The following is an 18,269-nucleotide window of genomic DNA, read 5'->3' as shown; positions in this document are numbered from 1 at the left end:
TTGTGCTATCCCCACACATTACAGTTAATCTACTAGAGTGATTCCATCTAGCATCTGCAGCCTTCTAAGAAACCATCCAAGTACGTAAATGCTACTTCTACTTACGCCTTCTGTCTTTGTCAAATGGACAAATTAATGGGCTATTTCTGTTTAGAGGAGAAGCTGAATAAAAGCAGAGGACAAACTCAAGGAGGGAAAAAGAGAGTGAGAGGGTGAGAGCAATCAGGAGAAAGTAACAAGATGTCTTGAAGTCAACAGATGGTGAAAGGAGGGAGGGGAGAGGGGGACTCCAGGGGGTAGGGAATGGGATAGGGCTTGGAGGTGAAAAAGGACCCAAAACAGAGGTATGGGTTGAGAAGGGCAAGGTGTGTGTGTGTGTGTGTGTGTGTGTGTCAACGTGAACAGGAGTTCAGTTATTTCCAATGGTCCAAGTTTCTCACTCACATCACCAGTTCACAGGATTGTGGTAATCCCTTGTACACATGGACCCAGTGCCCTCCCAAAACCACAGGGCGTGTGTGGTGGTGATTCCTTCATTTCACAGGCCACCTGGTTATTCACTCATCATTTGATACAGGATCACTTTCTTACGGAGTCGAATCCAAGTTGAATTCACATCAAATTTCATTCAATTTTTTCCCAAAGAACTTGAGGGCCAAGAAGGCATGAGGCACTCAGTAGGATGTGACTCCATTTTAACCACAGAGCCCTTACATTCTAAACCTCATAGCCAGCCAGAGGATCCAATAGTATATTCTAGCGCTCTATACTTCCCATTATTGTCCCTTGACACAGAAAACCTACACTTATAGTCCTGGTTTTAGTGGATGTTGCCTGTATGTGCAGCTCTTGGATCAGTTTGAACTGCTCCTGCTGATGGTTGATGCTAGAACTGGGGCAGGAAAATCTGATTCTAGATCAGTTTATCAAGACCATGTCGACCTGTAATACACTGATAACAAATGAACCCCTGCTACACAGAACCCAAAATAAACAACTTGGGGTTGAGTCAGTAAACCCGGTGGAGGAGACCGTCATCATCCTCTCGGAGAGAAATGGGACCAAAACTAAATAAATATTCTCAAACTCACAGCGGGAGAGGAGAACATTTTTCTTGCTGACGTTTCATTCTATTTCGGTCGGGCGGACTGAAATAAAAGTACATCTGAGTGCTGCTGCTCACTACTCTACTGACCTGGGTTCAAACACTATTCAAAATCATTCTAATTTCCAAACCATTTCATCTCTGCTTGATTGAGCTTGACTGACTTTAACGGACCAATTGAATGGCCCCACATTTGTAAACCTGGCCCATCTGGCTCTCCGGGCATGACTAGAGCAAACGCACAAAGCATTTGAAAGATTTCAAATAGTTTTAAACCCAGGTCTGCTGCTCTGTGCTCCTCCACACACATTAATGTTGTAGTCCAGTCATTCATCCTGGCCGCTGTCACCCCAGGCGTGTCCCTATTAGGTTAGGGACCCAGGTCGTACGCTGCGTGACAGACGCAGGGAGCTCTGCATACGGAATCAAATTGGATCCGACAACCTCGACATCTGCGAAATCTCGATTTGCGGTTCTTATTCTAACCTATGCATTTTGGATTGCAGCCAAAGTGAAATATGAAGGAGGTTTTCAAAGAGCTATGCAGCTGCAGGGTAAGAATATGAAATAGCAGCTTCATAAGTGTACAATCCAGATAAACCCATTCAGGTTAGAGCTTTTATTATGACTGAACTAGATGAGATTAATGATAAGGACATTTGTGACTTTAATGTGTAAAACAGCACAAGCACACTATTCCCTATTAGGGAATAGGTACCAATAGTCAAAAGTAGAGCACTAAGTAAGGAAATAAGGTCCCATTTGAGACACACACACTAACTGACGGTCCTCTGTTGTGTGATGGAGGAAAAGGATGGCTTATCACCATTACCACCACATCCCATTCTACTGGCATTAACCAGAGGTCATAGGTCATGACGTGGTGTGATGAGCAGCATGCCAAACATTCTGTGATAACACTCAGTAGAGGGAAAGACAGAATGAGAGGGTGAGAAAGACAGCGAAAATGTTGAGAGAACGAGAATGAGACGAGTGTGAGACGTGTCCAGTTACTTGACTACTTAAAAAGGAATAATGTCACAGATAAACGCAACACTTTCCATGATTCATCCTACCCATGGGGGAGAGGCCGGGAGGGGGAGAGGCCGGGAAGGGGAAAGAAGTTAGATTTGGAGAAATGCAAGCATGCATTTATGAAGTGACTTCTTGGAAAGCTTAGCGCCACTCTCGTTTAAGGAAGGAGCATTTAATATCTCTTAACCTACTTTCAGCTGAAATATTAATGGAGGCATCATGTCAGGGGAATAGGAACACAGCACCGGTACCAGGTATTCACTAAGTGGAAAATTATTAACAGTACTCAATCTAATGTAGTAACAATGAACAGTCTGTATGATAATACTGTGTAAGCCTATTGATTACAATAGACAATAGGAATTTAAAGCAATGTCAATGAATGTACATCACCAGCTTTTGTAGCCAAAATATGATACTAAGCTCTACCGTCTGCATTATGCAGTGTGTGTGTGATTAATCCTCCCCCTGTAGATAGGGATCAGTGTGGTTCTAATGCCCCCTCCTGAATGAGCGGTGATCCTGTTAGCGTAGCGGGAAAAAAGCCTCTTTACTGCTGGTGATAGGGCAAATCTGCTCCCTACTACCAGGGAGGGGTGGAGAGGGGGGGGGATCTACGAGGGAGGGGTGGAGGGGATCTACGAGGGAGGGGTGGAGGGGGGGGGGGGATCTACGAGGGAGGGATCTACCAGGGAGGGGTGGATCTACGAGGGAGGGGTGGAGGGCGCGGGGGGGATCTACGAGGGAGGGGTGGAGGATCTACGAGGGAGGGGTGGAGAGGGGGCGATCGACGAGGGAGGGGTGGAGAAGGGGCATATACGAGGGAGGGGTGGGATCTACGAGGGAGGGGTGGAGGGGGTGGGATCTACGAGGGAGGGGTGGAGGGGGGGGATCTACGAGGGAGGATCTACAAGGGAGGGGTGGAGGGGGGGGATCTACGAGGGATGATCTACCAGGGAGGGGGGAAGAGATCTACCAGGGAGGGGGGGGGGGGGGGGGTCTTAGACCAACCCGCAGACTTTCAACACCTTTTTAGGAGCCAAGGGCCCATTGATCCATCCATCCACACCTCTCCCTCCCACACAAACGCAGGCACACACACCACCTTCCATCCATGCTGTCTGTTTTAAGTGAATTAGACGCTATAAGATTGTCTTTCAGCACCCCTGTAGGAGAGTATAGTGGTGAACTGCCTCTAAAGACAGTCTCCCTCACTATTACATGAGGGCAGCAAACTGGCCAATTCCCCTCCATTACCGCTACTTACAATGGCAGAGAGAAGGGCATTTTACCTTCTGATGGATTGGTTAACTTCCCTCTGCAACATGATACATTTAGTGCGTCACGTGACATCCTGCCTATGTATTTCTCTGGAGATGTGGAAAATGTGGGTATTTGACAACACTGAAAATTACAGGGTAGCCGGGTCAATTTGATTTGGTTGAAATAAATCTGTTGTGATGATACTGGCAGTTCCATCAATTGCATCATTAAGTGGTAAATGTCACCGCCAAGTGCAATAGACTAAAGCATGTGGGTTTGACTTGTTACAGTAGGACCAAAGGACTAAATACACAACAGGCAGTGATTGTATAGAATGGGACGTCTTTGTTTAAGATCCCCCACCCCAACCCCCCTAAATCACACACGCAAACATTTCACGCCCATTATAAACCAAATACTATTAACACAGTCTTGGTGTTAATAGATTTATTTCAACCAGACGAAGTACGACTGTTTTAGCATAACAACGGTTACTTTTGTTTACATTCCTGCTATTTGAAAACGTGCTTTTCTCAGTGATAGAGTCCAAATGCCGCTGCTTTCAACGGAGCATAATAATGTGACCGCTGGAGAAAGAGCATAGCCTGCATAACTAAGTAAACATGTCGTTGAATAGGCCTACAATAACAAAGGACATCTGTAGCACTGTATCGTTTCAGGAAAATGTAAGTTTTGAGTACACTTCAAAAGACATGGCAACAGTGTAGCAGCCTCCGTAGTCATCAATATTAATAGGCTATATATTGCATGCCGAGTCCGCTTAGAGTTAAAACGCAGATAGGATAACGTAAACTGCTAGTAGGCTATTGTGCGGGTCAACTCGTACACCGATCTCTCTCTCTGGCGACACGCTAATTAATCACACCAATAGATTAAAATGGTCGGAAGATAATTAGCCTAACGACCTCATTCGAGTGCTAGATTAAATAGCTTGGGTTAGCATGATGTTTCCTGTGCGGTTATAATGTCTACAGTAGCGAATAATTAGGCTATTAGCAGCCTATCTGACATGAAAACACCAGTTTGGGATCAAAGCTATCTATAACAGCGCTTTGCTTTGTGTTTTGGCTGTAAAGCATGCCAGTGGGCGTATTAATTCGAAAGAACAGAGCAATTCAAATGCCCACTCCTCTCTCGGTTCCTTCTCACCTGTCCGACCTCTGCGACTACTCCAGATCCGTCAATGCGGGGACGCTTGCACTCTGCCCCGGCCGATTCCACAAGAGCTGCCGACGTCTGCGCGTCAGATGCTGGGTCTCCTCGCTTCATTCCCCGGACAGCTGCGCCAGAAGCCCCGGTCGAGTTGGGATGCACGCCGGCCATTGTGTCCTGGAGCTCTCGATCCCGGTCCATGATAGCCCGAGATACAGGCAGCATGATTGATGTTACGTCGGTCGACATTAACATTTACAAACGCCTGATGTTCCCTGTCTAGTGCTAGAATTTTCACCTATCCTTTCTACCTTGGCCTCCGTCGAACTCTTTTCTGTGGTCAAAATTATGTTCAAGAAACCGATTGGGGTTTTATATAGTCTGTCCCTATGTATCCACTGTTATGCAACCCTTGATATTAAAGCTGATCAGATGTGTATAATCTGATCAAGAAATTCGATATAATAGTTTCTTTAAAATTATACATTTGCTGCCCTTAATGCCATTGATACGATGCAGATTACAAATAAATTCTATACAAAATTAGTTGTTAACGTTAATTTTCACCTGTTCATGGCCTAGCCTACTAACGTTAGTCATGTAACGTTACAGCAATATTCAGTCTGCAGAAGGCCTAGGCGATTTCGTTTTATTAACCTATACTTAACTAGACTACTTAATAATGATACTGTGCCTGGAATAATATGCCCATTCACCGTTAACCCCTTATTTGTGCCAGAGACAGAAATATTTTACGAAAACACATCAACATCCTACCTCAAGCGCAGGACTTAAAAAAAAAAAAAAAAATCACTAAACATGTCTTCCCTGACTGCTATTGCCTTTTTCAGTCTACTCGCCAGACTTTTTCGCATGGAGAGAGGGTTATTGAAAGTTAATCCTGAAGAACCATCTCCCCATGTTAGTCTTCCATTCTGTGTTAGATGAATTCCCAAAACAAAAGACAACGGGGCTGCGGTATTTCCTTTACCGTCTTCCCTATATATTTTTTCGTCCTTATCCCGGTGTATTCTTGCGGCGTGTACACTACAGAAAGGAAATGCTCTTCCTCCCCCTCTGTGCTCTCGTGTAGGTCCCTCCCACGTTCCCCTTGGACGTGCGCCCTCCTATCTTCCGTTCGCTCCCTAAAAAAAAAAAACCCACACACACACTAGCATGGCAGCCACAAAAAAACGCAGTGTGCCGCAGTGCTTGCAAACAATTGAAATGGGGGGCATGTGAGGGCCATGTTCATTTTCACAGCATTTTGAACCTAGACTTCGTTAACCAGCGGAATATGAATGACGCATGATTCGCGTGCTCCTCCTTTAAAATTGACTAGAGGCCAACTAACCTGTGCTGTAGAATAAAATAAACATTTCGAAGGTGACAACATTACTCAGATAAATGTGCAATTGAAGTTATAACATGATTGCCCTCCTATTATTACACAACAGCCAGTTCAAGGTCTTTGGACCCCTCAACTACAAATCAAGAGCCTCTGGAGGCCTTCTCTATCCTGGTTTAGAGCTTGGCTGACACCCAGTGGTCAAAACTCATCTTCATGGGAATTAATGTATAGGCAATATGGAAGAGGTCTGCTAACTTATCTAAATACTAACCTATATTCAAAAGCCATTTTAAACAGTAATCGCATTGAATGCTATAACAATGTATGGAACAACATTGGCTATCCAGAATGTTGATTCATGCCGTTGTCTAGAACCTCCATAGGCGGAGTCAGTGTGAACGTAAACAATTGAGTACAGCACTGAGTCAGCTTCATGCCATCCAAACTAGACTAGACTAGACTGCCTGGGAGCAAGAAACACACACAGTCTCCTTTTAAGGGGTTTTATTAGTGGTGAACAAGCAGCCTTGGGCCTGGAGATGAAAACAGAGAGGGAGAGGAAAGAGAAGTTACAATGAAAATGTATTAGTAAAGTTGAATTTGTTCCACTGACAGAAAATCCTACCAGTTAATCTTCCATGACTATTGCCTTCTGACCATCTTTTCTCTGTGGAACAGAGGCAGGAAATGCATTAGTCCTCTTAATTCAAGTAGCCTTAATTACAAAACCATACTTACATTGCCGTGTGGCAAAACCACACGTCTGCCTTTTGTGCCATTTCTGGGAATTAAATTATATATATAAATAAAATAAATCACATGCAGGTTATGGCTGCATCCCAAATGGTACCCTACTCCCTATATAGTGCACTACTTATGACCAGGGCTCTGCAGTATCCATAGCGGCTGAACATTGTGTCCGTGCGGTTCCTTACAGTCACTGGCCAAAGCATCCCTCTACACACAGGCTGCCGTCCAGCGGCGAACACACTTCAGTAGAACACATGAAGTAGATCTGAGGGAAGGAGAGAGCGAGAACAGAGGAAAAGGGAGGGTCAGATGAGAAGCAAGTCAGCGCTGCTTTACTGGCCTCTTTCTTTGCCTTTGGCTAGGTCTCAAGACTCCTGTTGTTCATGACCATTGATAGATTAAAGGGATAGATAGGTGAAATTAATGGTGGGAACCAGTCATGCCCTGCAAGATCACTGAGAATGGAGCAAAGAAGAAAAAAAAAACAGGGGAAGATAGCTACTTTAAAAAACAGCCATTGGCTCCAAGTTAAAGGTCTAGTGCAGGGGGGAAGCCCTCACCTCTTCATGGTCCTCCAATGCCTGGGTCTGTCCAGAGGTGAGGAACTGGAAGGTGGAGATGGTGAACCTTCGTGTCTGGCCTTGGTGGAAGGGTGGTGGTGGAGGAGATGGGTGAGGCTTCTGAGAGGCCGGGTCCAGATGGTTAGGACATCTACACAGAGGCGAGAATGTGGTTATTCATCGCAACAAGAAAAGCTCTTTCTGACGATACTTCCCTTTTCCTCCATCCCTGTGACGGTCTGCCCAGTGACATATGTGCAGTTTGTAAATGTTAAATATAAAATGGATTACTTTATTTGTACCCCCAACATTTGTGAGCGACAAAAGTATTGGAACAGTGACATTTGTTTTGAAATGAAACGATTCAATGACTGAGGTTTAAGTGAAGACTGTCAGCTTGAATTTTAGGGGTATTTTCATCAGTATCGGATGAAACGTGGGGGGGGGGGGCAAATTCACTTGTGTATTAAAGTAGTCAACAGTTTAGTATTACATCCCATATTCTTAGCACCCAATGATTACATCAAGCGTGTCACTTCAAACTTGTTGGATGCATTTGGTGTTTGTTTTGGTTGCGTTTCAGATTATTTTGTGCCCAATAGAAATTAATGGTAAATATTGTATCATTTTGAAGTCACTTATTGTTATTATAATGGTAAGAAGTTAGCATGTCTTGGGGGTATGATATTTGTGCGTCTAACTTTATCACTTACGATTCATTCAGGACTATCCATAACCATGGTAGCATCCACATTAATGTAGAAGTGTTTAGAAATATTCTATTCTGTACATTATTTATCATTCATTTCTATTGGGCACAATATAATCTGAACAACCAAAACAAACAGCAAATGCATCCAACAAGTTTAATGTAATCATTGGGTGCTAGAAAATACTTACCAGTTGACTACTTTAATACACATAAGTGAATTTGTCCCAATGCTTTTGGTCCCCCAAAAAATTATTATTATTTTTTTTTTTTTAAATGGGGAGATTATGTGCAAGAAGTGCTGTAATTTCTAAACGGTTCACCCGATATGGATGAAAATACCCTCAAATTAAATCTGACAGTCTGCACATTAACCTCATAGTATCATTCCAAATCCAAAGTGCTGGAGTACAGAGCCAAAACAAAAAAATTCTCTGTCCCAATACTTTGAGCTCACTGTCATTGAACACAGACATGTTGGAGCCTAGAAGGTCAAAGGTAACCCTGCAGCGTACCCATTATAGAGGAGTACCCAGACAGTCTGTCCAGATCTGGGGTAGGCCACGCAGTAGTGTACCAGCAGGACCACTTTGTCATCTGGGGGGTTGAGCAGACGCACCTCGAGGTGTAAGGGTTTACCCAGCAGCATCTGCAGGGGCCGGTGGTACTGGGGGTAGAAGCTACTGTACTGCACGTCTGGAGCGGAAGTGGGGAAAGGGTGTTACTTTAATGTGTTTCATAATAATGTTCATCCTTTCCAGGTGCATGGCAATGTTTCTTGGCATTCAAAGCAAATTGACACTGTTAAATGCTCTAAAAGTGATCTTTGTAAAGTTTACATGCAAGACTGACCACTACCACTGGAGTGTGGAGATGGAGAAAACGACAGGAGCAAAATGGGTGAGATGTGTGAGCAACTGAAGCTGCGTACCTGTGGCAATCCTGAGCTGGACCCCCAACACGCCCTGGGCCTGAATGGAGGGGCCCAGGGAGGGGGTCTTGACCAGGAAGCCAACACTCACCACAGAGCCAGGAGTGTACTGGCACTCAACCAGCAGCCTAGGAGAAACAGGAAAACAGCAGGTAGGGAGGTCACAACTCAGATTACAGAATTAGTCAGATATTTTATACATTCCTGCACTGAAAAAAGATAAACTCCATTCCTATGGAATACAATGCATCACTCAATAAGATAACGCATTGAATTATTGTTGTTCTTGTTTGATCGGAATGTGCTTTTATTTGCCAAGTAACAGTGAAATTAACAGCCTATAAATCCCAGTGGGGGTTTATAACTGACCTGATAGGAGAGTCTCTGGTGATGGTCCCATAGTTGAGGGTGACGGACTGGACCGTGTTGATGATCTCCACCATGTAGATTACCGTTTGGCCTACTTCCTGTTAGAACAATAGGGTCCAGTTCAGTAGGGAGAAAACGTTTTAAAACTGAACTTGTCCAATTACAAACACAGATTGATGTTGTCCACTGCAAAACATTATGATGCTACATGAACCCTACCCAGATGTTGTCAATCACTGCCTGACTTTACCAAGTAGAACTGTTAAAAGAAATCAAGTCACCCATTTTTTTTAATGTTACATCTGAGCCATGTTCCATGGGTCACTTCATGTTTTCATGTGCATCCTTAAATTAGAAACTCAGGCAGAAATCCAGCCGCATCATACCCGCTGTATTTCTATATTTTTTAAGTTTTATATCTTGAAAACTTGATTGCTGACATGCAAAACATTTTGGGACTGTATCAACTGTAGACTAATGAAACAAATACCAAAAGATAATTTGACTGAATGTTCTTTTAAGCCCAGCGGCCTCCAGAGCACACAAATTGATTCAGATTCTGACATTTTGGAGAGCAATGTTAATGAAGTACACCCATTCAGTAACCCATGAGGCTTAATGGAGTCCCAACCATTGCTAATCAACTCCGACTTTTAAAAAAATGAAGTCAAAAACTGTACAAGAAGATGATTAAGGGCCACTCACGTATCTGTGGGTCCCACAGCCGCCCAGTGGGATCTTGAACAGGGCGTAGTCTGGAGTGACCCTCTGAGGGGAGCAGGTGGGGTTGCCAGCGGCAGTGAGCAAGGCGGGAGACAGAGGAGGGTCCGTGAGGGAGGCGGGTACAGAAAAGACAAAGTGGCGGTCCAATGTGCATTCTGGGAAGGGACATGTATACACTCGGTTAGCTAAAGGTTATATAAAAGGTCATGGATCTAGAGTGGTGTTCCCCAAAGTTTTGACTGACCCTATATCTCAGACAATTAAAATTCATTGCAGGGGTGAATCTTAGTTGTATTTTCTTGATTCCTCGTGTCCTCTCCCTGCATTGGAGAAGGTCAGCAGGGGACAAGAGAATCAAGAAAATACAAATTGGGATTCATTTGGGGTTATACTTACCATCCATGGAGTAGTAGCAGGCAGAGGGCTTGGTGCTGTAGCAGCAGCCCAGAGAGAGACACTCTGCCTGGGATAGAGGGCGGCGGCCGCAGGGGAGGCGCTGGTCACTGGGAAGGTTACACTCTACAGGGGATACACAGGAAATGTCAATGACAGGAGTGACCAGCAATCTGAATGAGCTGGATATAACATCCTACATATCCCTTTATTTCCATTCAGACAACACAGGACAGGTAAGGCTCAATGCTCGCTCACCATTAAAAACAAATTAAGCAATTGTAAAAAGACTGACGTGTCAGCCATCAAAGCATTCATCAGAACGAGGATAACCTGTTATGTTTCTACCTTGATGAGAAACTGGTATGGAAACTGGACAGGACAACTGGGCCTTTCCTTTTTGTCCGTTCAACGTGGAGTAAATCACAGACATGCGGTGCTCTTTACCCTGTGAGGAACAAAGATAGGAGTCAGTTTAGCCTTTTAGACCATAATGAATGAGATTACATGGACAGGGAGGACCTGATCCTAGATCAGCACATAAAACACACCTGGACAGTCATGTGACATGAGTTGAAGGGGAGGTTCAGGTTGATCATGCCATCCTTTCCCTTGCTTGCCACATACCCACAATGCTTTGGGGCATCCTTCAGGCTCATCGCATTCCCTTTGATGTCTGAGAATGATTTGTAGCCATTATTGCACAATCACTAAGACATTTTGAAAATAAAAAGGCCCATATTTGGTCTAACAAAGCCATTATTTACATTTAAGACCAAGCTGCAGTTCTAGTGAAACATACTGCACAAACCAACACATTTTCCCACACCCCAATAAACTGAAAAAAGCTTAGGCCCTCTCAACCATGTTAGAATTCAACTCATGCAGGGATGATGACAACCATATGCACCTGAAACACACACCATCCCCCAACAGACACACACTTACCCTTGACAACGATTCCAGATATGGGACCTGGCGGAAGCTCCACCCTCATGTGGCGAGCAGAGCAGAAGACGTGTGGCTTGGGGGGAGTGGGAGGCCTGGTGTGGGTCGTCGGTGGGAGGGTGGTGGTAGTGGTGTGGGGTGATGGGGTCACAGTTGACGGGCAATGGAGCTCCAGAGTTCTGTATTTCCCCAGGACTGTGTCCCAAAACTTCAGGGGGAGGGAGAGCTGGTGTGGGTTGAGGGCCTGGATGAAAAAAAAAATAAGAGGGAGGAAACGTTGGGTTTAACAGCCAAAACTCAACAACTTCCACTTCAACGGCCCACATCAAAATAGCAAACTGAGGTCCATTTTCACAGCAAATACCTCAAAATGAAAACAGGGTTATATTCACCAAGCAGCAAATGGAAGAAAACTGACAAACAGGGAGGGACTATGTGAACCTGTCCAATAAGGAACTCATTTTCCGTTGCAAAATGCTTTGCTTCATTTTCTACTCTGTGCAGTAATGAATACGACCCAGAATCAAGTTCTGGGGGACTCACCATTGCCTGGCTGTGGCACGCAGGGAGAGGGGAATGGAGGATCACTCCACCACCCTCACTCATCTGCAGGATGTATCTACAAGCCGCCGGGGCACTGGAGATAGACACCCAGCCATTCATTTGATCTGAAAAGAGCAATGCAATTCACATGCAAGTCAGTGAGCATTAATGTAATAAAAGTGAATCATGGGCCCGTGTGTTCTTCCTGATTGGGTCGTATGGTCAATTTAAAGACCAGCCCACGTCACAATTGGAGAAAAGACAGGGGTCTAAAATCCCTTCCTTTATAGATACACAATGAAGCAATCAATGCAGCAGTTAGTACATCAAATAAGGGAAGGCCAATTGCGTTTCTGGACATCACTAACACCGACCATGTGGCGAGCAAAGGGACATTCTGACCTTTGACCTGGATGGAGTCCAGGAGAGCAGAGGGCAGCGACACCATCATCTGTCCTGCTAGACAGTGGAGGGAGGGCTGAGGGGAGAGCAAGGGCTGAGGGGGGAGAGTAGGGGTGAGGGGGGACATCCAAGGAGTGAGAGTAGTAGTGGAAGATATGGTCCTGGAGGAGGGTGAGGGGGTGGTTGTTGAGGTCTGGGGTGGTTGAGTAGCACCAGGCAGAGCTGTGCCTGTGGAGGGAAGGGCTGGGGTGGTCAGAGGGGAGCTGGGCGTCAGGTAGAGAGGATATGGGTGGTGTGGCTGGTAGTGTGGCACATCCACGGGATATGGGTCATAGCTACAGATGGTATGGGCAGAGGGAGAGCAGGTGACTGGCTGAGGGTAGTGGTGGGGTTGGTAGACCGTGGGCATTGTAGGGTCCTGAGGACCTGAAGGCAGAGTCTGGGGAGGACTAGCCGTCACTGGGCTAGGCACTGGGGTAGGTGAGGGGTAGTAGATGGGTATGAAGGGGTAATGGTGAGGACCAGATGGGGGGTAGTAAGGACCATAGGGGTAAAAGTATGGACCCACAGGCCATTTAGGAGGTTGGGTATAGGGATCAGGATTGGGGCTCCCAGTAGCAGACATGGGCTCTTCAGTAATCAGGGCCTGATTGATGGTCATGTGGACCCCATATGGGTCATTTGGATCTGCAGGTGGTTTTGGAGGTTGGAACACAGGTGATGAAGGTTTGGATCCAGAAGGGGGAGGAGGAGATCCGGTAACAATGGGGTAAGAACGACGTTCAATGGCAGTAGGTGTTATAGGAAGAACAGGTTCAGTATCGAGAGGTGGAGGTTGTTCGGTATAATATGGAGAAGGTTTGGTATAAGCGGCGGGAGGAGGAGGAGAAGGTTTGGTATAAGCGGCGGGAGGAGAAGGTTTGGTATAAGCGGCGGGAGGAGAAGGTTTGGTATAAGCGGCGGGAGGAGAAGGTTTGGTATAAGCGGCGGGAGGAGAAGGTTTGGTATAAGCGGCGGGAGGAGAAGGTTTGGTATAAGCGGCGGGAGGCGGTGGTCGGATAGCTGTAAGAGGAGTAGGATAGACAACAGGACGGTGGACACCAGGGGTGATTCCATTATAATAGCCGAGCATGGGATCGTGGGTAGGGGGCGGGGAGAGGTAAAAGGAGTCACGGTGGTCTCCAGAGCCGTAGGGGTGATTCCCAGGCCCCATGGGGAAGAAGGGCTGCTGGCCTGGGTATCTCCCTGGGAGAAGCTGATGGGAGCCAGGGTATGGATTGTGACCAGGGTGGAGGGGAGGGTGATAACCAGCTCCACCGTAAGGGAAATGGGGAATTTGGTGATACATGCCATGAGGGCGGTAGTGGGGGAACGCAGGAAGTTGGGGCATCTGTTCCTGGGCTGGGGGTTGAGTATAAGGGGTGATGGGAGGAGAGGTAAGGGGAGGGCTGGTGGAGGGAGCAAAAGTCACAGGGACAGGTATCTGCTGCTGCGGGTCACCAGGAGAGAAGGGTTGAGAAAATGGAGGAGAGGGAAAGAAGGGAAATGGAGGAGGGTGGTGTGAGGGGCAGGAGAGGATGAAGTCCTGGCCGTCCAATAGGACCAGTCGATGAACTCCATTCTGGAAGAGGAAACATTTTATTTATATATAAGCTCAATTCAATGCTAGAGTGGACTTGAAGTTAAATTGAATGATTGAGTATCAACTTCCTACAACTTACTCCGACGGTCACACATGGGGCTGTAAAGGGAACATAAAAGATGAGGTCTCCTGAGTGGGACTCCACTTGGTAGGCACACTCTTCAGACACAAACGGCACCCACTCGCCGTTCTCTGTTAGGGACAGAGAGAGAATGAATGAGTCAGTCATAATCCAAATGGGAACATGAGGAGAACAAGCCAACTCACCTATGACCTGTAGTGTGTGTATGACCTCCTCCCCTCCATGCATCTGGATGGCCATGCCAAAGTGGGAGCAGAGTACTGAGGGGACAGAGATTGGGGGGACAGGGCAGATGATCTTCACAGGGCTGCCCCACCACAGCATGGGCAGGACATAACTACCATGCTGATAGAGGGGAGGGAGACAGTGAGTGAAGAAGAGGGGAGAGACAGACAAAGAGCACAGACTGATTAATCTCATGTTCTAGTATGTACAAAAGCAGGGTGGATTGTAGAGTGAATGGACAGGAGGCAGTCTGACTGAAGCTTTCTAAGTGGAACAGAGCATCAAGGCCAGGCACCATAGGCTGAAATTACATTTTTGCAGCTACCTACAGTATTCATTTTGAGTTGTTGATATTTTGGTTCATTAATATTAGCATTTTCAAAAGTAAAATTTTTAAAATTCTCTTTGGTTTATCAAACTACAGTCAACCTTTTAATTCATTTTAAGCACTTAAAATGGACATAGGTCAATCATTTCAAATCTCACTATTTTAAATTACACAATTTAAAAATCCCTTTCATAGAGTGTTACAAACTGGACTATATTTAGTAACTTACTTTGAAGATGGTGATTTGGTCTAAATAGGCATTTGACAGTCTAATTTCAGTGTACTGACTAACTGCCATTTCTCGAAAGTCAGACTACCCATACGCCAACTCACTTTTCTCAGCTTCACCGTCGGGATGGTGCCAGGTTTCCTCCAGACATGACGCTTGGAATTCAGGTAAAATAGTTCAATCTTGGTTTCATCAGACCAGAGAATCTTGCTTCTCATGGTCTGTGAGTCCTTTAGTTGCCTTTTGGCAAACTCCAAGCAGGCTCTAATGTGCCTTTTACTGAGGAGTGGCTTCCACCTGGCCACTCTACCATAAATGCCTGATTGGTGGAGTGCTACAGAGATGGGAGAACCTTCCAGAAGGACAACCATCTTCAGAGGAACTCTGGAGCTCTTTCAGAGAGAATCAGGTTCTTGGTCACCTCCCTGACCAAGGCCCTTCCCCAGATCTGTGCCATGACACAATCCTGTCTCGGAGCTCTACGGACAATTCCTTTAATCTCATAGTTTGGTTTTTGCTCTGACATGCACTGTCAACTGTGGGACCTTATATAGACAGATGTGTGCCTTTCCAAATCATGTCCAATCAATAGAATTGATCACAGGTGGACACCAATTAAGTTGTAGAAACATCTCAAGGATGATCAATGGAACCAGGATGCACCTGAGCTCAAATTCAAGTCTCATAGCAACAGGTCTGAACACCAATGTAAATAAGGCATTTTTCATACATTTGCCAAACCTGTTTTTGCTTTGTCATTATGGGGTACTGTGTGTAGATTGATGAGGATTTTCTTTTCTTTTTTTACATTTAATCAATTTTAGAATAAGGCTGTACATAAAATGTGTAAAAAGTCAAGGGGTCTGAATACTTTCCGAATGCACTGTATATTCTCCAGACTTGCCCAGAGACATTAGTGATGTTTATAAAAATAGTAATTCTACATATATTTTTCATTGGAAAAATTGACAATCTGCTCTGGACAGAATGTGCATTTTTAGGCTGACTAAGTTGTCCAGAAATGTATTTGCACGATATGCAAATATGTGCATATTTAAGCAACCTGGGGGAAAATATTCTACCTCCTGCATGATGTAGCATCCATCGTATGGTGCCATCATCACCATCTCTCTCCAGGTAGTCTTCACATGGTAACCACAGGACGGCGGCAGCTGGAACAGGGAGATGGGAGAGGCGCCCGCTGGAACGATAAACAGGGGCATATTCAATATTCAGGAACCTACCCGAATTTGTCCAATATAAACTCGTTTGCTTCTTAAAAACAGTACATGGTTTCCCTAATGAATACTTAAGGGCCAGGAGTTTCCAGACCACATGACGTTGCCAGGAACAACTCCTGGGATGTACTCATTTAGCAGATTCCATTGCAAAACGTTTGCAACAGAATTTGTTTACTCTAGGAACCAAATGGAAGGAAGCAGCGCAAACGGAACAAAACAGGGAGGGACCTACATTAAATTTGTCCAATAGAAACTCTAGTTTTCATTGCAAAATATTCCATTTGGAGTAAATGGTTTCCGTTGCAAGACGTTTTGCAATAGAATCTGCTAAATAAATACACCCCTTGCCCCAGACAACTAAACTAATGATCCCATTTAATTATATTCCATAACAAGTCACTGATGCTTTCGCATTGTGGTAAAAGTCTTTTAGAAATATTGGGTGGGTCTCCAACGCTTACCTCTATCCACCAGTAGATGTGTGTATCCTCGTCCAGATGCAGTGAGCATCATGAGGTTGTCATTACACTGGACCAGAGGCCTCATCGACAGCCATTCACTGGAGTGGGGGTTGTGCTCAGCTGATGGACCATAGACCTTCCCTTGAAAACCGTGGCCTTCAAAACCTATTGGATAAAAAGAGAGATCTTTATCCATGACCAAACACCAATTTAAAATGCATATACTACTGATAAGATATCCTAATATATGAGATATTAACCCACGACTGCTTGACCTCACACAGTTCCAACTCCATCAAGTTTGCTGACGACACGCCAATAGTAAGCCTGACGACAAACATCGAGACGGCCTACAGGGAGGATGTTGTCACTGACTGCGTGGTGCCAAGTAAACAACCTCGCCGTCAACAAAATAAAGGAGCGGGGTTGTGGACTTCAGGAGGAACCAGGCTGGGCATCACCGTGGAGACGGTAAAAAAATATCAAGTTCCTTGGGAAGGTGAAATGGTTAAACCAGACAGACACCTCGGTTAAGAAGGCACGACAGCGACTCTTCAACCTCAGGATGCTGAAACCCCACTGAGAGCATACTGTCGGGCAGCGTCACAGCCTGGTACAGCAAGGTACTACAAAAGGGTGGTACGCACCATTGGGTGCACACTGTCTGACCTCCAGGACACCAACACCACCAGGTGTCGTAGGAAGGCCAAGGTGATAAAGCTGGGACCCCAGCCACCTGAGCCATGGCCTGTTCTCCCTGCTTCCATCACTCAGCCAAGGGCAGTACAAGAGCATCATGGTAAAAAAAACCTGGAAGACCAACCAAAAGCTTCTACCCCCAGACCATCAGGCAGCTGAATAGTCACCTATCTGCTCCCGTCCCTCTCCTTAACAGACATGTACCCTGCCAATGAACATTTACCATTGTTAGTGTTATGTATACATTTTATTTTTATTCTTTATTATTACATTTGTTTTAATTTCACTTTGACCTGCATTGTTGGAACTCAGTTTAAGGTTCACATTACAGGGTGCAGGTGTAATTACAGGGTACATGTGACTATTACACTTTAATCTAATAATAGAAACAGATTCACCTTTGAAGACTGCCTGATGTCCAGCATTGTAATCCAGAGATCTTTTCTGGACATTCAAAGGCCCCCGCAAATCAGTTGACTTTAGATCAATGTTGGGTTGACTCGAATTATTTATGGAGTTCTCAGGAACGTCAATGGACTCTGCACTCTGTTCATGAATGCTGAAATTATTAACAGTAGGTCGAAGATTGCGCCGAAGAATGGCCAGTCCGCCCAGGTACTCAGATTTGTGCTTGGCGTCTTGTTTTGTGCTGATCCTCGGCTCTCTGTCAGCATTTGACGCCTTTTCATGATCCGCATTAAAACCATCGAGAACATTAAACTTTTCTACACTCAACGCACCACAGAACATCAAGTTAGAAAAAGCTACAGTTATACATAAAAACACAACTATGTTTCTCTTCTGTTCGGAAGACATCGCCAGATTGATGCTTACGCGCACATGCGCATAGAGGCCAACACGCAGGTAAAATCAACTGCAGAGCAATGAATTAGGCCTAATTAGTGAGGACCAATCAGATGGCAGCTCGTTATGAAAAGGCTGATTCCGTCTCAATTAACCTTATTACAACAAAACGTTGATAAGGAATTTCCCCAACACTTTCCAACAAGTTTCTCAACACTTCCAAAAAGTTGTCGTTCCTTTTTGAAAAAACATGCAAGTCTATGGCTGTGTCTACACTTGACCCTTACATGTGACTTATGCTAT

At 45.2% G+C, this 18,269-nt stretch overlaps 2 protein-coding genes across 6 annotated transcripts in view; both read right to left on the bottom strand.

The window, feature by feature from the left end:
* Positions 1-5,650, bottom strand: part of LOC106589006 (RNA binding protein fox-1 homolog 2) — a 33,889-nt gene extending 28,239 nt beyond the window's left edge. For 3 of the 5 annotated variants that reach the window (XR_014379665.1, XR_014379666.1, XM_082958776.1), the window contains exon 1: positions 4,574-5,650. Coding sequence is in view for 3 of the 5 variants with exons in the window: in XM_082958776.1 (XP_082814902.1) it covers positions 4,574-4,831 (258 nt within the window). In the remaining 2 variants the exon portion in view is untranslated. The remainder of the gene's footprint in view (positions 1-4,573) is intronic. The other 2 variants (XM_082958775.1, XM_045691130.2) reach the window with 2 other exon arrangements.
* Positions 5,651-6,416: 766 nt separating this feature from the next.
* On the bottom strand, positions 6,417-18,045 carry LOC106588995 (uncharacterized). The gene is made up of 19 exons (XM_014178613.3): positions 17,561-18,045; positions 16,464-16,628; positions 15,844-15,962; positions 14,165-14,324; positions 13,977-14,089; positions 12,256-13,876; positions 11,854-11,978; positions 11,311-11,554; positions 10,914-11,038; positions 10,711-10,810; positions 10,366-10,488; positions 9,952-10,124; positions 9,247-9,344; positions 8,878-9,005; positions 8,462-8,642; positions 7,238-7,388; positions 6,863-6,942; positions 6,553-6,594; positions 6,417-6,460 (listed from the first exon to the last, which is right to left on the bottom strand). The coding sequence occupies exons 1-17, from the start codon at positions 17,976-17,978 to the stop codon at positions 6,865-6,867; spliced, it is 4,122 nt and encodes a 1,373-aa protein (XP_014034088.3). The 5' UTR covers positions 17,979-18,045; the 3' UTR covers positions 6,417-6,460; positions 6,553-6,594; positions 6,863-6,864.
* Between the last annotated feature and the right edge of the window lie 224 nt (positions 18,046-18,269).

The sequence above is a fragment of the Salmo salar genome, chromosome 12, assembly GCF_965601325.2.
Source record: "Salmo salar chromosome 12, fSalSal1, whole genome shotgun sequence".
NCBI lineage: Eukaryota > Metazoa > Chordata > Actinopteri > Salmoniformes > Salmonidae > Salmo > Salmo salar.
This window is presented reverse-complemented; position numbering and strand designations above follow the sequence as displayed.

Coding starts and splice junctions, on each gene's coding strand:
- LOC106588995 (XM_014178613.3), bottom strand. CDS start 17,978: ATGTCTTCCGAACAGAAGAGAAACATAGTTGTGTTTTTATGTATAACT. Junction 10,125..10,365: donor CTGCTACTACTCCATGGATG/GTAAGTATAACC, acceptor GTCCCTTCCCAG/AATGCACATTGGACCGCCAC. Junction 6,943..7,237: donor CATTGGAGGACCATGAAGAG/GTGAGGGCTTCC, acceptor TCCTTCCCTCAG/ATCTACTTCATGTGTTCTAC.